This window comes from Photinus pyralis, unplaced genomic scaffold (genome assembly GCF_008802855.1).
Source record: "Photinus pyralis isolate 1611_PpyrPB1 unplaced genomic scaffold, Ppyr1.3 Ppyr1.4_LG4, whole genome shotgun sequence".
Classification (NCBI taxonomy): Eukaryota; Metazoa; Arthropoda; class Insecta; order Coleoptera; family Lampyridae; genus Photinus; species Photinus pyralis.
In genome coordinates this window covers 22290936-22309981 of record NW_022170511.1, presented here as the reverse complement: position 1 = coordinate 22309981, position 19046 = coordinate 22290936, and the positions used below count along the sequence as shown (strand labels likewise).

Genomic DNA, 19046 nt, shown 5'->3' with positions numbered 1-19046 from the left:
AACCTTACTTCTTTGGACTTAAACTGGATTTTTGATTCGTTAAATTTTATATTAAATTTTGATGCTCTATCTAAAACATTCTTCAATGCCTCATCATGTTCTAGCTCTGTTTCTCCAGCAATTATTAAATCGTCAAAGTATACTTGTACGCCCTTAATATCTCCAAAAAGTTCAAAATTCTTGCGTTGAAACACTTCAGGGGCAGAACTAATACCAAATGGAAGCCGACAAAATTGATAGCGACCAAAAGGTGTTCCAAATGTGCAATAATCAGATGACTGATTGTCAATTTTAACTTGAAAGTAGCCATCTTTCATGTCAAGTACAGTAAACACAGCTTTATTATTTAGCTCAGCAGCAATTTCCTCAGCTGTGGGAATTAAAAAGTGCTCACGCTGTATATTCTGATTTAGAAACTTTGGGTCTAGACATAGCCTCAAATCACCATTTTTTTTTTCTACGATCACCAACGGATTTAACCATTCAGTTGGTTTTTCAACTTTTCTTATGATACCCTGGCTTTCAAGATCAATTAATTTATGTTTTACTCGCTGATGAAGTGCTTGAGGTATGCGCCTGACTGCCTGAACATGTGGTAAATAATTTTGTTTTAAAACAATTTTATGTTCACTTGGAAAACAACCTAATCCAGAAAAAACTTGAGGATATATTCTTACAATGTCCTCGACGTTATTAAATTGCCCTATTTTTGTCAAATCCTTAATTGTGTCAATCCTCTTAATTAGATCTAAAGCTAAACATTCTTTTAACCCTAACAGAGGCATCTGATTGTTACTATCAACTATGACAAAAGGTAAGCATGCAAATTTATCATTAAGTTCACAATTCAAATTAATTTCTCCAATTGGATTAATTTTAAAATCCGAGTTACCATAAGCAATTAAAGTCATATTAGTCTTTTTTAATTTAACCTGCCTGTTAATTTTATGCAAAACATTAAGAGGAATTACACTGACCTCTGCTCCAGTATCTAGCTTAAACTCTATTAGTCTACCTCCGATTTTGATCTTCTTATATATATAATCGGGACACCGTTCTACCGTTAGGTGTACGGTGAAATACATTACATTACTATACAATACATTTTATACACTGTCATGTACGAATCTTGTCCACTCCTTTCTGTCTCTTGCCAGGTTTCTCGGTCCAGGATTTTCCTCTTTTCTTTAATGTCTTTCCAACCGTATCTTCCCACGTCTGCCTTGGTCGACCTCTTCCTCTCTTGTGTTGGATTTTCGCTTCCCATATTTGCTTAACTTGTCTCCCATCGCTCATTCTCTGCAGGTGGCCCCACCAACTCAACTGTTTGCTCGCTATGAATTCTGTTATCGACTGTACTTGCAACTCTTTTCTTACATCTTCATTCCGTATGTGGTCTCTTCTTGTGATTCCCTTCACTCTTCGCAGATATTTCATGTCGATTGTCTGTATTTTACCTAGTTCTTTTCTCCCTAACGTCCATGATTCGCTGCCATACGTCAGAATTGGTCTAATATTACCTTGTACACCATCATCTTTGTTTTCCTGGATACTTCTTTCTTGCTAATAAAATTCTTATTTAGTGCATAATACATTCTTGCCGCTTTTTGAATTCTTTCATTAATTTCTCCTTCTTCGTTTCCTCTGTCGTCGATTTGTACGCCAAGGTAGGTGTAGTGTGTCACCTGTTCAAGTTTTTCTTCTTCGATGTAAATATGTAACTCGTGTGGTTCTTGTGCTATTGACATTACTTTTGTCTTGTTTTTATTAATTTTCATTCCATTTTCTGCTAGAATTTTATTCCAAACGTCCAAGTTGTCTTGAAGGTCCTTTTGGTTTTTGGCAGTAATTACAATATCGTCTGCGAATGCACATGCTGCAATCTCTATTCTTGTCATGTTTTTGTATCCGACGTGTAGTTTTTTTATTTATCTTTTTTTGACACTGTTTAATAATGTTGTCCATAAATATGGTGAATAATAGGGGACTCATGACTCCTCCCTGCCGCAATCCTGCTTTGGTCGTAAAGCTTTCTGATTTTAGATTTGATCTTCTTGCGCCACATAATTTCACCACTGGACCGAATGCCGTCAACTTTTTTCACTAGAGAACTTACATAAAAATTATCCTCGCTGCACTCACTTTCATCACTATTCTCCACTTTCACTTCGTTCACTCGTTTTCCATTTTTGTTTCCATAGCTTGTACGGGCCTCCTTTCCTTGATCGTTCCTCCTACACACACTCGCAAAGTGGTTTTTTCCATTGCATTCTCCGCACACTTTACCGAAAGCCGAACATTTGCCTTTGGTATGGTTGTAGCCACAATAGCCACACCTCTTCTTTTCTAGATTATTAGGCACAAGTTCATTTCTATCTCTCTTCTTCTGCATCTTAATGGCACTTACAGAGGCTTCAGTTTGCAGTGCCTTTGCTTGAAATTTGCTTACCTCAATGGCCCTGCAAAAATTCACAGCTTTCTCTAAGGTAAGGTCCTTTTCACGCAGCAGCCTTTCTTGTGTCGCTTTGTCAAAGATCCCCATTACTATACGATCCCTTACCATATCCAGTGGGTCAGCATATTCTGTAGTTTTCACCGCAATTTTGAGGTCTGTTACAAAGCTATCAAAAGTTTGTCCCTCTTTTTGAACCAACGAATTAAAAACAAATCTCTCATAAATTACGTTCTTTTGAGGGGCACAATGGTCCGCAAACTTCTTTTTGATTTCTTTCAGGGACTCCTTTTCCGCGGCTGTCAACGTAAACGAGTTGTAGATATCTAATCCGTCTTCTCCAACTAGACTTAAAAACACAGCAATTTGTTTTTTTTGATCCTTTGAATCTAAGTCGGTCGCAGTCATAAATAAGTCAAATCGTTGTTCAAATTTTTTCCAATTATCGGCAAGATTGCCTTGTATGTTTAACGCGTCCGGCGGCTTAAACAACGACTCCATCATTCTCCGGGGCTCAATCTAGTTTACCTGACACCATGTATTGCAAAGACACTCTTTAACTTGTTAAAGATGATTTATTAATCCAAACACAGGAATAATCACATGCTTATTACCACTAATGAGGTTAGGTTCCACTGGCCGCATTCCACAACCACCAACCTAACAACAGTCAACAGAGACTTATATTATACACATGTTTCCTATGTACATGCAATTTATTTATTTTACGAGTCGTTATCTCGATTGATTGTACAGGTATTTTGATGTGTTTGTACTGAATTGATTTATCATGTTTTCCACTGCATTTATGATGTCTTGTGTATTTTGATTAATGATTTTATGAACTTGTTTAATTGCATTTGATTTGATTATCTGATTTTTATCATGCAATTTGAGATGTTTTATTTATGTGTATGTTCACTTGCATTTTATTGCTGTAGGTGATTTATTTCATGTATTTGTGTGGCCTATGCCAGGGTTTTAGTCCCGTAGAAGGTTTCCCTGGCATGGTCTTGTTGGGTGCGTTAATATATATATTTGTTCTTGTCATTCCTTAAGCACAAAAGTTCTGTCTTTTATTTAATTCCCTTCCCGATGATGTCTCATGTCCCAACACATAAAAGAACCGATTACACAACGTAGGAGTCCATTCGTTCCACTCATATCGAGTCGACTGCCATCCAAATGCAAAAGTGCCGCGAAACGTCCATCGTTTCGACTTGAAAGGTAGGTAGGTGGCTCTGCTTGTAGTTTCTTGCCAGAGTTGCCAACGGTAAGTAAGTATAGGGTAAGTCAACGTTTTCAGTGTCGGCTTGATAGACCCCTAGGAACATTACAACCTTATTGTCCGAATCTATAACCCCATGTGAATCATATCATCACGCTCAAAATAGAAGATGCGCATCCTCGATAGATACTGTACCTTCTGAAAACCGATGAAATGACAAAATTAAGGGGTACCTATAACGGGCCATCAAAAATGAGTTGCTGTCGAGTCGCCTGTACATTGTTGACAATTGGACATCAATGTAAATGCATTATGGACTCGTGACGTGCTGCAATTATTGTGTACGCTAATCGTCACGCGTTATTATTAATATACCTACTTGAATTCAAATCTGATACCAACAACTTTATCAATGTAATATACTGTACACGTTTTTGTAGATAAAGCCTAATCTTATCTTGCATACGGACCCTTGTGGCAAAGGAAAACACTACTACGCCACGTGTCTTTTAGAATTGAATCACTCAACGCTTTTAGTAAAATAATGTCTTATCTAAGTCGCCAGGTGTCTGTTATCTTCAATTAACTATTGCGACAACCTGACAATATCAAGTACCTACCACTATTAAAATGAAGAGTACCTAAACAAAAAATAAATACGCGTCACTACCGGTTGACGAATATTTACCAAAATTTAATCAATTATGTAGTTTAGTCTCTTGACCATTGTCTACCTATTGCTAAAAACAGAATTGGAAAAGTCGAAACCGCTAGTGAGGTATCGTGTCCACAGACGGACGGACGGATGAACAGAAAGGCCAAAATCATACACTCTCTTTCTGTCGCTAGTTAATAAACAAAGATCTGGGTTGATAATAGTGAACTGTAAGTAGAACTGCAAACCAGGAATTGGAACCCATATGAAATAAGGTTCCGGTTCCGTACTATCATCTTATACAATGGTACCTACTATTTAGGTAGAATTATTGTTTATGGGTTCCGGTGCCGGTTCCGGTTCTGTGGCTTCAGTAATTTTCGGTTCAGCTTCCAGTTTTTTCTTCCTATCCAACATTCGTTCATTTCACCTGTCAACTGCCTGTTTTTTCTACTCTCGTTTTCTTCGGTAGTAGTTTCAACTATTATTTTCCTCATACACTCTTTAACCCCCTTCCTGTTTTTGATTCGTTTCCTGTATTAGTTACTCTCAAATATTTTATATTTGTTTAGTATAAAGGGTTAAGTTGGTAGAAATTAGTGGGCAGCCCTGAATAAAGTGAGAATTTGGTTTTTTGTTTTTTGAAATTTTGTGCACATTCTACAACTCTGTTGGACGTTATGCAGGAGACAAGATTTTATTCTTGACCATCAAGACGATAAAGGATCCATCGGCGATAAGGAATGAAAGCGGATATCACGTGTACTTTCCAGAAAGTATGATATGCTGACACATCACACAGTATTCTCGACACCCTTTTATTGACAAATAATATAAACTGATTAAAATACATAACTTTGCCAATAATAACAAAGATGGCCATGTATATTTTCAATTTAAAGCACCCTGTATACAAGTCTAGCTGCACGGGCGTTGTTTAAAATGATATAAGTAGTGAAAATCAAAGTAAGCCATATTTTTCCTTGACTTCTGAGTCGAAGCATCACATTAAATTGTTAGAAAAATCTAAAACTTGGGGTCTGTGAATCTTTGAGCCTGAAAATAAATAATTCACACTTAGTTTTTTGAAAATGTCAGAAAACTACAATTTTTCGGCCACACTAAGAAAAGCGTAACAAATACCTAATACCGCTAATAAAGTCTACATATGGACATAAAGACGCAGCGAAAAACTGCGTACCACGGTCACGTTCTACCAAGAATATACTATGAACGACAAAATAGTCAAATTGTACCAAATTCTGCTGTTATTGGACATGGAATTCAGGAATTGTTAAGCCGCGGCTGGTTGTGTGTGATGAATTATTTGATGTTAAGGGCATCCATGGTCGACTATCAAAAGAGCGCTCGCTAGAATAAAAATTATCAAAGTCCTCGTGTGAGATCGAAGGGACTTCAGCGCATTTTTGTGTGGCAGATCAGTATTCTATTAGCCACTTTCGACTCAACCATCAATAACATCAGATCTTGTCGAAGGCTACTACATTCACTAACCGTTTCCCACTTTCCCCGTGCACCCGCAATTCGCTTTTAAAGTTTGACTTCACCATCAGTAAGATAGTGTCGGGGGCTACCACATTCCCTTTGACGGTACCCACTTCCGACGTCCCGTTCACCCGCAATTCGCTTCTATTGGCGACACGAGAAAAAGAGACAGCGATTCGAGATTTACGAAACGTTAAACCGCGTGAGTTGGCAACGGAAGGTAAAAGGCGCCCGAAGTTGACTACTTCTCGAAGACGCGCGCGCGCGCTTCGCAAAAGGTCGTTAATTTCGCCCCTAGGACAAAAAACAAAATTCCGCCACGCAGGAGTTGTGCGCGTTTACAACATCTTTCCGACGACACCAATTTGAAAAGAATCGGACCAAAACTGTAGTAGAAGATAGGAAAAAACTGAAAAACCTTCACGTTAGTATACTACCCTCGAGGATGACGCCCAGATGTCGCCAACCCCACATCATGTAGCCATGTCCCTAAGGTTGACAAATTTCACGGCCTTGTAGATACACGTACACCCGTTGCCTTTCTACAAGAGTTCTTTTACGCGCCCACATTTGCAGCCAGCCAGCCAGCCAAAGTGAGATTAAAAGCTACTTTGTACAAATAAATTTGCAAAAATGCGCTAAAAATAATTGGGAAATATTAGCGCTCAACGTGGGGCATCCAAAGTGTGTTTCGTCAAAGAGTAGTGCCACAGATTTACATATACTACGATATGTCATGCCATGAACCTTTGAATACCCCCCACCACTTCATTTTTAGAGATACAGCAATAATTGTCAAACAAAAAAGGTTCAGATTATCGTCGATTTCAAAGACCGGCCATTTTTTTTGTTAGGCTAATATAGCGGAATTCACAGAAACATCACTTTTTTAGATTCCAGTAAAGTCACTAAATATAGAAAGTACCGCAATCCATTGGGCTCATGTGTTAGAGAGAGAACGCATGATTTTTGCCCAAAAATGGCGGAAGTTACCAGATTCTAGTAACTTTAATGTTAGGGATTGTTCCACCTGTTTGGAGATATCTGTGTATATTTTTATAAAACATGACAGTACTATGAAGTTAGGTTATAAAAAATTACAGCTATTCAGATTTTATTTGTCAATTTTTTTAAGTTGGCAGCAAATTTGCCCAAAAATGGCGGATGATTGCGGTACTTTCTATATCTAGTGACTTTAGATTCCAGATTGCAGTTACGCCCCCTAGCGGCCATTTCAAAAACTTAAAAATATTTTCCGGGTTTTTTTTCGTGGCCGTTTTAGTAATAAATTTTTTTACCGCAAGCCTCTACGATGGATAGCCACCCTGTACATAAATTATTAAATAACGCCCATCGTCAAGCATAAAAACGCCCGTCTTTAAGGTTCTGGCTGTTATCCGTTAAATAACATTCCTTGTATCAGTGTTGTGATGTCATTAATAAACATTCTTGTTTATACTATTTTATTTTCATATAACGCGCAATTGATTGCTTGTTTATCGTCTGTGCCCTTTGCCTTGTTTGTACCTATTATTGAAATTTGAGTATGTGAGGTTCTTATCTGACGGTGGCAGATGTCAAATCTGACAAATATCTCTTTCATGTATAGTCCACGTAGGCGAAGAGATTATTGAATTAGGACATAGTAAATTTATATACAAATCTATCACCCATCCAGCCAGAAATCGGCTGGATAACAATTTTACCTTATAGTAATTAAGGTATTAAGGGCGTTATGAATCAAATAACGCATAAGGTCGCCATGAGTATACAGGGCGTCTTAAATTGAGTAGGATAACATGGCTATCTTTGTTATTATTATACTTACAGATTCGGTTACATTGGCAAAGTTGTGTAGTTCTTGATGCTCATAGATATCCGATGCCATATTTTGAAAAAATAAATCGTTTCGTAGATAATTTAAAAAAAATGAAAATCGCAATTTTTAAAAAGTGCAAATATTTTAGTAACAGATAGCTATCGAAAAAAGTTTCAAATAAAAGTTGCAAGATTGGATGGGATAAATTCAATGAACGTAGAAAAAAAATTTTTAAAATACCTAGCGGTTTTCGAGATATTGACATCAACTTCTTCTTTTTAAATAGACGCCATATTGGATTTTTACGTCACTCGATAGAGACAAAAATTACAAAACCAGTGGTACTTAGTATTCCATTTGGGAATCAACCTTACATTTTGCCTCGAAGTTTACGATGTATTTCTTATGGCAATAATTCCATGGCCGTGTCGATGATGACTATGCGAGACAATAAAAAGAACGAATTTGGTTTCAATCATAATCAGCCATAGTATTATTTCTATAAGAAATACATTAATTTTAATTAATATAAACTGATTAAAATAAATAACTTTGCCAATAATAACAAAGATGGCCATGTATATTTTCAATTTAAAGCACCCTGTATACAAGTCTAGCTGCACGGCGTTGTTTAAAACGTTTAACTAGACACTACGGTATACATAACCCTATTATTTTAGATTGCCATAACCTCACATTTCCACTCGTTCTTTTTAAATTTCAAATACAATTACGATGGTGCGAAAAAAGATTGATAATCGTATTCGTGTCCTGATTGAAAATGGCGTTAAATTGGGTCACAGAACCCTATTTGTTGTCGTTGGAGATAAAGGCAGAGATCAGGTCCGGTATATTTACTTTTCGTATGTGCCTCATAATTAACTTTTAGGTGGTTATACTTCATCACATGCTGTCCAAAGCGGAAGTGAAAGCAAGACCTACGGTCTTGTGGTGTTACAAAAAAGAGCTCGGTTTCAGTAGCCACCGTAAGAAGAGAATGAAACATCTACAGCAGAAGATCCAAGCGGGAAAGTTGAACGTGAACGAAGATGACCCGTTTGATTTGTTTGTGTCGTCTACCAAAATCCGATATTGTTATTATTCAGAGACTCATAAGATTTTGGGGAATACTTATGGAATGTGTGTTTTACAAGACTTTGAGGCATTAACACCCAACTTGCTAGCACGTACAATTGAAACAGTTGAAGGGGGAGGATTAATAGTTATTTTATTACGGACGCTGTCTTCCTTGAAGCAATTGTATACTCTTAGCATGGATGTACACCAACGATTTCGAACAGAAGCTCATCAGGATGTCGTTTGTAGATTTAACGAAAGATTTTTGTTGTCTTTAACGTCTTGCAAACGGAGCTTAGTTGTTGACGACCAATTGACCGTACTACCATTGTCATCTCACAATCTACATGTAAATCCAGTTGACAAACCCGAAGAGCTAACCGAAAATGAAGTAGAATTATCTAACTTAAAAACGAATTTACGTGACACTCCTCCGGTGGGTGTTTTGGTTAACTGTTGCAAAACACTTGATCAAGCGAAGTCGTTATTAAAATTCATCGAGGCAATATCGGAAAAGACACTCCGATCGACAGTTTCGTTAACAGCCGCTCGTGGCCGTGGAAAGTCGGCGGCTTTGGGATTATCCGTTGCTGCCGCTGTTGCCTTTGGTTATTCGAATATTTTCGTTACCAGTCCTAGCCCCGAGAATCTCAATACCTTCTTTGAATTTATCTTTAAAGGGTTTGACGCTTTGGAGTATCAAGAACACTTAGACTACAGTCTGGTGCAATCGACCAATCCGGAATTTAATAAGGCAATTGTTCGTGTTAATATCTTTAGGGATCATCGACAGACTGTGCAGGTAAGCATATTATTTCATATGTGGACGATTACTAAATGTTATTGTGTAGTATATTCATCCGACCGACAGTCATCGTCTTTCTCAAGCTGAACTTCTTGTAATTGACGAAGCTGCTGCTATTCCATTGCCTTATGTGAAAGCAATGTTGGGTCCCTATCTGGTTTTCCTAGCATCAACCATTAATGGTTATGAGGGCACGGGGCGTTCCTTATCGTTAAAATTACTGCAGCAATTGAGGATCCAAGCAGTACCTGTGGGAGCAAATACAAATATGGCCAATAAAAAGAGTAATGCAGCTGCAACGGGACGTACGTTACACGAGGTTTGTGAAATTAACTTAATGGTCCGTATGAATAAAGATAAGCAAATGGTTATACTTGTAAAATTCAAAGTAAATACTCGTAAGTGCCCCTTTATACTGGTTTGTTTAGCAGCGCTGCACTGCGTCCTGTCCTTCTGCTTAGCAGCGCTGCTAAGTCGCCCAGTCCGAAGGAGCACTTACGAGTATTTACTTTGAATTTTATAAGTATAAGCATTTGCTTATTTTTATTCATATGGGCCATGACACATTCGAATGATTGTAAAATCAGCTTCAAGTGTGGGTGAGAATGGGCTGCTTCTCGCTTCCATACTTGGGATAGGCAGCCAACCATACATATACAGTAACATACAGGGTGTCCCATGCCAAATGCCGGTTTCTATAACTATCCGAATCTCGATCCGAATATTTTGAAAATTTTTGAAATAAAATAATAGTGTGTGTAATTGTATGCGGTCAACTACACCACCTATTCCTGCTAGCTCTAAAAAATCTAAATTGAAACTTAGAGTTTTTATAATTTTTCCTCGCACACTTCTGGTAGTTACTACAAAGAAAAATCACAAGGTTGACCTACATTAATGATTTGGGAGGCGCGGTAGCCTTGATCATCTGAGAAAATTCTTGGACGCGAGAAGAAAAATTTGACACGAAAACTATCCGGGTCGCACCAAGGATTCGAATAAGCGCACAATTAATGACAAAAATTTATTCCAAAAAAACAAGAAATGAAGAATTCCTGAAAGAAAGAAAAGCTTACAAAACTTGCTTGGAGAAATTACGCTGCACCAGGTGTTCGACAAATAATATAAGAAAATCTGAAAATTACTTACAGTTTTTTAGCGCATTTTTTCTACTACTTCTAGAGGAATGGTCCTAGAGTCCTGGAATTTTTTGCAGCAGGTAGCCTATCTATACCTTGAAGGTGTGCCAGACGGCCATCAAATTTCGCTGTCTAAAAGGCCCCCCCCCCCCACGAATTATTTTCTGAGATGCTGTTTTTGAAAGTAAAACGTGCATAACTTTTACATACGATAACCAGTTGGTATCAGAGTTGCATACGTATGCCTTTAGTGGTGCCAAGTTAAACTTTAAAAAATGAGGGGAGGGGGCACATGTTCTACCCTTCATGTTATTCTAATGAAAGGTCTCATCAAAATAAATTTTTTGTACAAACTATAACTTACCCGTGCGACTCTTTTTCGAGATCAGTGAGCGACGGGGCCTGGGGGGGGGGGTTAAACATTAATTGTATCTCATTGTATTCTAATTAAAGGTCTCAACGAAAGGAACCGTTTTCTACCAATTACTGCCCTTATTTCTGTCCTCTTATCAAAGTACGGGGAGGAGGGGAGGGACTAGTTTTACCCTTCATGGTACTCTAATGAAAGGTCTCAACGAAAGGAATTAATTTCTACCAACTATAGCCCTCCTCCTCGACCTCTTATCGTGATCGGGTATATTCCCTTATACCTCAAGAACGGATTGTCGGGTAGGGTACTCACAAAGGGCGATTGAGACGTCTGCAACAAATATATCCATTGGATTGTGATAATCAAAGCGCACTTAACTCCACCCATAAACGCTGACAGCTTCTGAACTTCGCTGTTCTTTAACATAGAAGCTCCGCCCCGCGATGAACGGTTGGTTGCCTATCCTATCTTGACAACAGGCGTTTATAGTAAAATCCATGGTACAATAAGACAAGGTATGCCTATAACTAAACGCAGATGACGTTTTTATCCCAATGACGTCACAAGAATCACCGCCAAGTTTGAAAATGACATACGCTTCATACTTGAATTAGAAGTGCCATTGCAATTACTCAATTAATTTGGTTGAGTAATCATACTGAATGCATCTCGGAATGCATTTAGATATAAATATAAGGCAACAGAGAAGCTAAACGTACCACTTAATATACTTATTTCAGAAATTTAATTAGCCTTTTAAGTTTTTTTATTGCCGCTAGAGGTCTCGTCCTTATTTGAAAACGCTAATATAATTTTTACTTTTTTTACTTACATATTTTATTGTAACTTTAAATATTTGTATTGATAACATGCAATAATTGATACTTGGTAAGTTTAATGTGAGAAACTTGACGCAGTTGACATGGATTGAACAAATCTTATCACATCCGTCAAGGGGATACACTTTTATTAACTGGTAGGACTAAACAAACCTCATTACTTTATTGAACGGTAGAGCCAAGTTATCCCAATGACGTCACGTATAAGCATACCTTGTCTTATTGTACCATGGTAAAATCTACGTTACGCGCGGTCTAGTGAGTCGTCAAAATTGCGTTGGGGTCGTATTGGTGGTTCAGCCGGCAATAAATTAGATAACGAAGAAGGGTAATGGAGACACGCATCAGTCGCTGGTTGTGATTAGGAATTAATATTGTTAATCGCGGAGGTGGTATCTATTTGTGAAAAGAGATTTGCGAAAGACTCATGTGCGTTAATTGTATTCGTTGCGGTGCTCACGATAATTAATCGACGTGCATCCGTTTGATATTTAGAATTATTTATGCAAAAACTTCGATTACGGTAAATTAAATTCCTTGTTGACTTGTAAGAATAACAAAGTCAAAGAAAGTTGAAGGGGTTTTCAGTATAAACAAATTAACATAGATAGCATAAAAATATCCGTGTAAAAAAATCGCCAACCGCTCTCCGAAAAACTGTGGTCAACATCCCCAGTATGAACTTGCCACTGATATCTTTCACCTGGTGGAATTCTGAAATTTAAAACTACCTAATCTGGGACCAACTGAATACATAATTGTCAACATATGTTGATGGGGTTTTCCATTTCTCGTAAAGAAAGATGCTACACATACCAAAGAACACTAACCTTGTCCTAGGGGAATTTTCTGCTACGAAGGAAACTCGACGCTATTTCGAAATAATACAGACGATAAATGTATTGTGATCTTTTTGTATTTGTTGTAACTCACTAAAATATTACGGTGATGTGTAAAAATTTTCAATTAGCAAATTAAGGTTTTCATTTTATGTATATTTTGATCAGATTTAACTTAGGGGAAGGTTCACCCTCAAAACGTTCAGCTCTGGAACCTCTTTCCAAAAATTATCGTGTCTCTTACTAAATCAACAACATTTTAATAATAATAATAATAATAAATGCCTTTATTTCATTACCTTGCATAAATATATAAAGTAAATGTAAAACAAAAATAATAATAATAATAATAATAAATAGTGAAGCCCTTTAATGATTAAATTTTCAGATAACTTTAGAAGAATCAATTCGTTACAAACCAGGAGATAGTGTGGAAGCATGGTTAACAAAGTTACTTTGCTTAGACGCGACATCAGTGGCTCCAATTCTTTCCGGATGCCCCCCACCGGATAGTTGTGATTTATATTACATCAATCGAGACACTCTATTTTGTTATCACAAGGCGTCGGAGGAATTTCTGCAGCGACTAGTTGCCTTGTATGTTGCCTCACATTATAAGGTAAAGACGGTAACAGAACCTCTCAATTTTGAATTGTTCTCGGTTGTAGAACTCTCCAAACGATTTGCAAATGATGTCTGACGCTCCCGCTCATCATCTATTCTGTCTACTTGGACCAGTAAATCCGAATAGAACCAGTTTGCCCGAAGTATTAGCGGTAGTACAGGTTTGTTTAGAAGGGCAGATATCTAAGGATTCCGTGGTCGATGGATTTTCTAGAGGAAAAAGAGCAGCCGGAGATTTGATACCTTGGACAATCGGACAGCAGTATCAAGATCCGGACTTTCCTAAGCTGTCGGGTGCACGCGTTGTGCGCATTGCTACGCATCCAGATTTTCAAGGGGTAAGTAAACTTGTTTCAATATATTTGAGAAACTTCATTTTTCTGTAGATGGGTTACGGCTCAAGAGCACTCAACTTGTTAAAACAGTACTACGAGTTTCAATTTCCCAATCTGGAAGACACTGAAGAAGAGGCGGTTGATGATATCGGAAATGTTGCGGAGGAACAGATTAACTTGTTAACTGAAAGCATTGAACCGAAAAAATCTTTACCGCCGCTTCTGTTAAAGCTAAGCGAACGTACACCCGAAAAGCTCGATTATTTGGGCGTTTCGTTCGGCTTAACAGAGCCACTTTTGAAGTTTTGGTAATTTCGACTGTGGTAGTTCGTAGTCGATGTGATTAAATTGTTTATAGGAAAAGGGGCGACTTCGTTCCTGTCTACATGCGACAAACCACCAATGATTTGACAGGGGAGCATTCATGTATTATGTTGAATGCTCTTAAGGTCGATGAGGATTTTAACGATAGCTGGTTGAATGCGTATTGGACTGATTTTCGGCGCAGATTCTCATCGCTTTTATCGTATCAGTTTAGTGCATTTACTCCTGCGGTAGCTTTGGGCGTTTTGAACAATAAGGCCATGAAGACTACTTCTACATGTAAGTAAAGGAGATGTATAGTAGGATTTTCCTTAGTTTGGGCGCACGTCATCGGTGTATTATGACATCATCACTAAGTATGTTTACATAGCAATGAATGAGAAGAATACGTATACAGACGGTGCTGCGTTGTGGGTATGTCGGTATTAATACTGGCGGTTCTTTTTATACACAAATGGGAAAGGAAATTGAATAAAAACTCGCCATTTTGTACGGAAAAAAGACGAAAACAGGGAAACCTTCTGCGGGACAAAAACCCTTTTATAATCCACACGGACTAAATTAATAAAGACAACAAAAGCAAAAGAAAATCCACAAAACATTTCAAATTGTGTAACAATAAAACTTATGTCGCGAATTTCAAGATTCTAGGAACGTCATATTTTTTCCACAAACCAACGTCCATCGTTCCACCTGGTTGTTGATTTTTTTATTTTGATATTAAGTTGGCATTACAGTATTTTCAAAAAAACAGGATTGATGAAGTGCGCGAAAACTAAGGAAAACCTACTTAGGTAATATTGAACGTGTAACATGGCAAATTGTCGAAAATGAATGTTAAGATTAAGTGCCACTTTACTTTTAATGAATCTTAAAATGTTACCCGCAAAATTAATTTGCACGCTTCATGTAAAACGTGCAACAACTCATGCAATGTTATGATTTCAGTTCTTTCGAAACCAGAACTCGACGCGCATTTGACTAATTATGACATTAAACGACTAGAAATGTACAGCAATAATTTGGTAGATTATCACCTAATCGTTGACTTAATGCCCGCTCTCGCCAGACTATATTTCCTCAATAAGATGGGTGACACGCAAATCTCAGCTGTGCAGTCGGTAAGCGTACTTAAAAATGATCGCATTATTCATTAGCAGTATTCCAGGCCATACTGCTAGGTGTAGGACTACAACACAAAACCGTCGATACTTTGGCGACAGAATTGGATCTACCCGCCACACAATTACTTGCGTTATTTAATCGTCTGATCAGAAAGTTTGTGTCTTATCTTAATTCGATTTTGGAGGAGGACGTCGAAAAGTCTCTCATTCCTAGAAAGGAGGTTAATTTGGCGCCAGTAGCGACGAGCATGCAACAGGAATTAGAGGAAGCTGCAAAAGTGATTGTCTCGGTCATGTTTTCGTCGTGTTTAAATAAGTTGTTTTACAGGAGCTGCAAGCGAAACAAAAGAAAGAACTGGAAAAATTAAAGAGGGAGAATTTGGAACAGTTCGCGATTAAAGGATCTGAAGACGAGTGGAAGAAGGCGTTATCAAGTAAAGGTGGCAAACAGTTAATTACTGTTAAAAGGTTTGTATCTAAGATATTGTCTTTGAAACACGACAAATTGTCGTAGTATGATCCTCCTAACCCCACTACGCTCCCTCACAAGAACGAGATGCGCCACTGTTTCTATCCCCAATGATGGCCACTTAGCACTTAGTTTTGGTTCGCTTCGTTAGGCGGCACCACTTCACAATCGCTTGAAAAGAAAATTTCTTTTGCTATTAATAATGAAAATACTGCCTTGAAGTTATTATTTTATAGAATAAAATCTCTAAAATAAATTACTACAAAATTCACGGGCTGGATAACGTAAATTTACAAGTTTAAATTTGGTTAGGTTAAACACTTGCCATGATAGATTGTGACTTAAACGTCATGACAGTAAAAAATTTACAGATAATTCTTTCAAAGCGTTTGTCTGTAATTTGTATAATCCCATTACCTTCAGTGGATAGCCCTCTTAATAATTGCTCAACATGAATTTAAAAAAAAAAGTACAAAATAATCCTATAACAAATATAGCAAACAAGCTTCTGGGTATGCCTATATCCTGGCATTTCGTATTATATGGCTAAAGCTATGCTCACTTTGAAGTTCATGCAATTCGGTTCATAACTCACTGAGATGTCAAAAGGGCCTTCCTTATTTTTAGCGCATTTTGGGAAAAAAATACGCTATTATATTCGTTATGGCTGGCTGGCTGTCCTACTGAGATCTCAGCAATTACAATAGCTAGAGACTTCAAATGTTTACTAAAAGCTTTCTGATGTAGTGTAGATGTGCAGGCTCCAGTCTATTTTGAGTTAGATTACTTGTGAGATCGATAATTTTAAACTTTGCTAATGGAATACTGATCTGCATTACCAAAAATGTGCTTTCATCATGCATGTGCTGATTTACAACTTGTTTGGCCTACATTGCCAATTCACGAACTCCGACCTAGAAATTTGATAAAGAATCCATCTACAAAATTCCATTGTAATCGGCCCATTCGTTTTTGAGATGTGCTAATGAACAAACGGTCAGACATCGCAAATTATGAACTCGATAGGAGCTCGTTAATAAAAGTATAAGTGTAACTCGCTTTACTTTCTTGTAATGAACTGAAGTCTGTACTTTTTCTTTTAGTGACTCTACTGAATAGTCTTTAAGGATGTACGTAAACTAAGTAAAGGTATGATATGTAATGGACAATCTTAAATAAGTACCTACATATTTTATAGATATGCAAATATAGTCTGAATCTAATAAAAGTAACTTATTTCAGCGGGGAAAAACGAATGCACGAAAGTACTAATGGTAACCAGGAGATTGATACACCTTTAAAGAAGAAGAAGAAACCTAAGAAAAATAAAATGAAATTTTAAATTTGTTTTTTAAATAAGAACAAATTGAACGATTTTGTTTCTGAACTTAAAGTTTGACTACTGCAATAAAGGAACCCTTGTTATTATTTTTATTAAATATAATGTACGTACAATAATGCAGTCTGATTCTTTGCTATATCTGTTGCTTTCTTTCACATGCCAGGGGCTTGTGTTCCGAAAGTTTTCCTGGTATCGCCTTGTTGTGTACGTAATATATTCTATTTGTTCTTGTCTTTTCTTACGCACAAAATACATAAAATTTTAAGCAATCCCTTCCCGATTCTGACTCATGTTCTAACACATAATATAACTCCTAGTAGATATAGCAACGCAAGAGTTGATTCGTGCCATCCAGTTCGAGCCGACTGCTACCAATATTAAGTTAAAAAAGTAATCGTAAACGATTTACAAAAAGCGCATTTCCACTTGCATTCATTTCCCATTTGTAAAAATCCAGCCACAAATAGGAAAGATAGCGTTGCACATGTGCAAGACATTTTTGACGTGCTACTTCAATTTCAGTTTATAAGAATTTCATTTAAATTCTTCCATAAATAAAAAAAGTGGCACTGCGCATGCGCAAAACCAAATTTTGAAACTGGCGTTAGATTTTCATTTATTCCAAGTGCCTGTAGTGTACTTAACCCCCAGGTTCTATGCTAACTTCATACTACAAGAACACGGAAATACAGTCGACCCGGCAACGTTTAAAAATGAATGACTAGTACCTCCAAATTCTATGTCCAAAACTACACAAGATCCCGCTTAAATTTGAAAAGTGGCACGTGATAAAACATCAAAAGGCAGGGCTCCCTTACGTTAGTTGTAAACAACGCTAAGGTATGACCTGAAGCACAGTAGGGAAGGAACGTAAAATAAAACACTGAAAGTTTGTTTAATAATGATCGTAATTATTATGATTGCAAAAGCTCCGAAATTTAAAATCAATTACATTGCAGAAATAAACTTTGAAAATGATAGTTCACCGAATAAAAATAGAAATTGACTGGGAAAAAAAAAGAACTTACCAATAAAAAAACCAGCCGTCAAATTAATATTAAATTGTCTAGAAAATTATAATTGGAAATTATGGAAGTAAGCAGGTATCAAGATTCTAAGGGTGAAATACACAGGATGTGACTCATCTTTGATGCAATAAAGTCCTTTTGTTAAAAGCAAGATGGAAAATTACAAGACAAATTTAACTAAAACAAGATGTGTGGAAATTACGAATCGTAACTCATTTATCGCACATAGATTCTAAACTGAAGAGCTTTGATTAGCCTAATCCCGCTCCGGCAAGATAGGTAACCCGCCCCTGGTTTCGGGGTTTTGAACTTACAGTTCAATGTCGAAGACAATCACGGAATTAGGTGTCGTAACTTAATTGTGACTACAGTTTTTACCACCACCGTGACTGCTTCATTCACGGAGAACATTGTTAGTTACAAACAACAAGTCAGTATCATCAAAAACGATTTGGTAATTTCCACATATTAAAATAAAATGATCAAAACTTATATGAATGTTACTTCAGGGACAAGACCAAGTAATCAACATCAATAAGCATAAATTAAGCAAACATTACACCAAAAACGTAAACAATTACAAACAAAAGGATAACGGTATTAAACATTTCATTCTGCATTGCGGTTAAACCAAGTACATTTCAAAAATAAGATTGCAACACAAAAAGTATAAAATGCGGCATACAAAACACTAATACGATATAAAGAAATGCAAAAATTACTACCTGCATTAAATAACACAAAATAACAAACATTTATGGAGCGCCGCGTTCAGGACCGCCATTCAAGACAAGATGCCAAACGTAACCCACATTCGTGCTTTCTAGTTTCTAGGTGGCACAGGCAGCTTTTCCCCTCCTAAAAATTGCGCGATTGTCAACTCTCAAAAATGTGTGCATCGTCGTAAGTTGTATATACAGGGTGGAACCTCTCAAAGTTAAGTACGATTTCCCATGGAAAGAAAAATTCCAAAGGTGACTCGCCAGAGTTACCAACTGTAAGTATAGGGTAAGTCAATATTGCATTATTACAACATTTTACATAAAATGCTGATTGAGAGCGTGGCCTGCA

General features: G+C 37.2%; 1 protein-coding gene across 3 annotated transcripts; it reads left to right on the top strand.

The window, feature by feature from the left end:
• The first annotated feature begins 8335 nt into the window (after positions 1–8335).
• LOC116168382 (RNA cytidine acetyltransferase) lies at positions 8336–17063 on the top strand. Of its 3 annotated transcripts, none has more exons than XM_031484183.1 (12): positions 8336–8503; positions 8550–9539; positions 9589–9861; positions 13118–13348; positions 13398–13691; positions 13740–13996; positions 14047–14291; positions 14961–15133; positions 15181–15414; positions 15465–15604; positions 16709–16754; positions 16848–17033. In XM_031484183.1, the coding sequence occupies exons 1-11, from the start codon at positions 8396–8398 to the stop codon at positions 16722–16724; spliced, it is 2961 nt and encodes a 986-aa protein (XP_031340043.1). In that variant the 5' UTR covers positions 8336–8395; the 3' UTR covers positions 16725–16754; positions 16848–17033. The 3 variants fall into 3 exon arrangements, with proteins under 3 accessions (XP_031340043.1, XP_031340044.1, XP_031340042.1); XM_031484184.1 differs by lacking the exon at positions 16848–17033 and adding an exon at positions 16804–16829; XM_031484182.1 differs by lacking the exon at positions 16709–16754 and having other exon boundaries at positions 16848–17063.
• The last annotated feature ends 1983 nt before the right edge of the window (positions 17064–19046 follow it).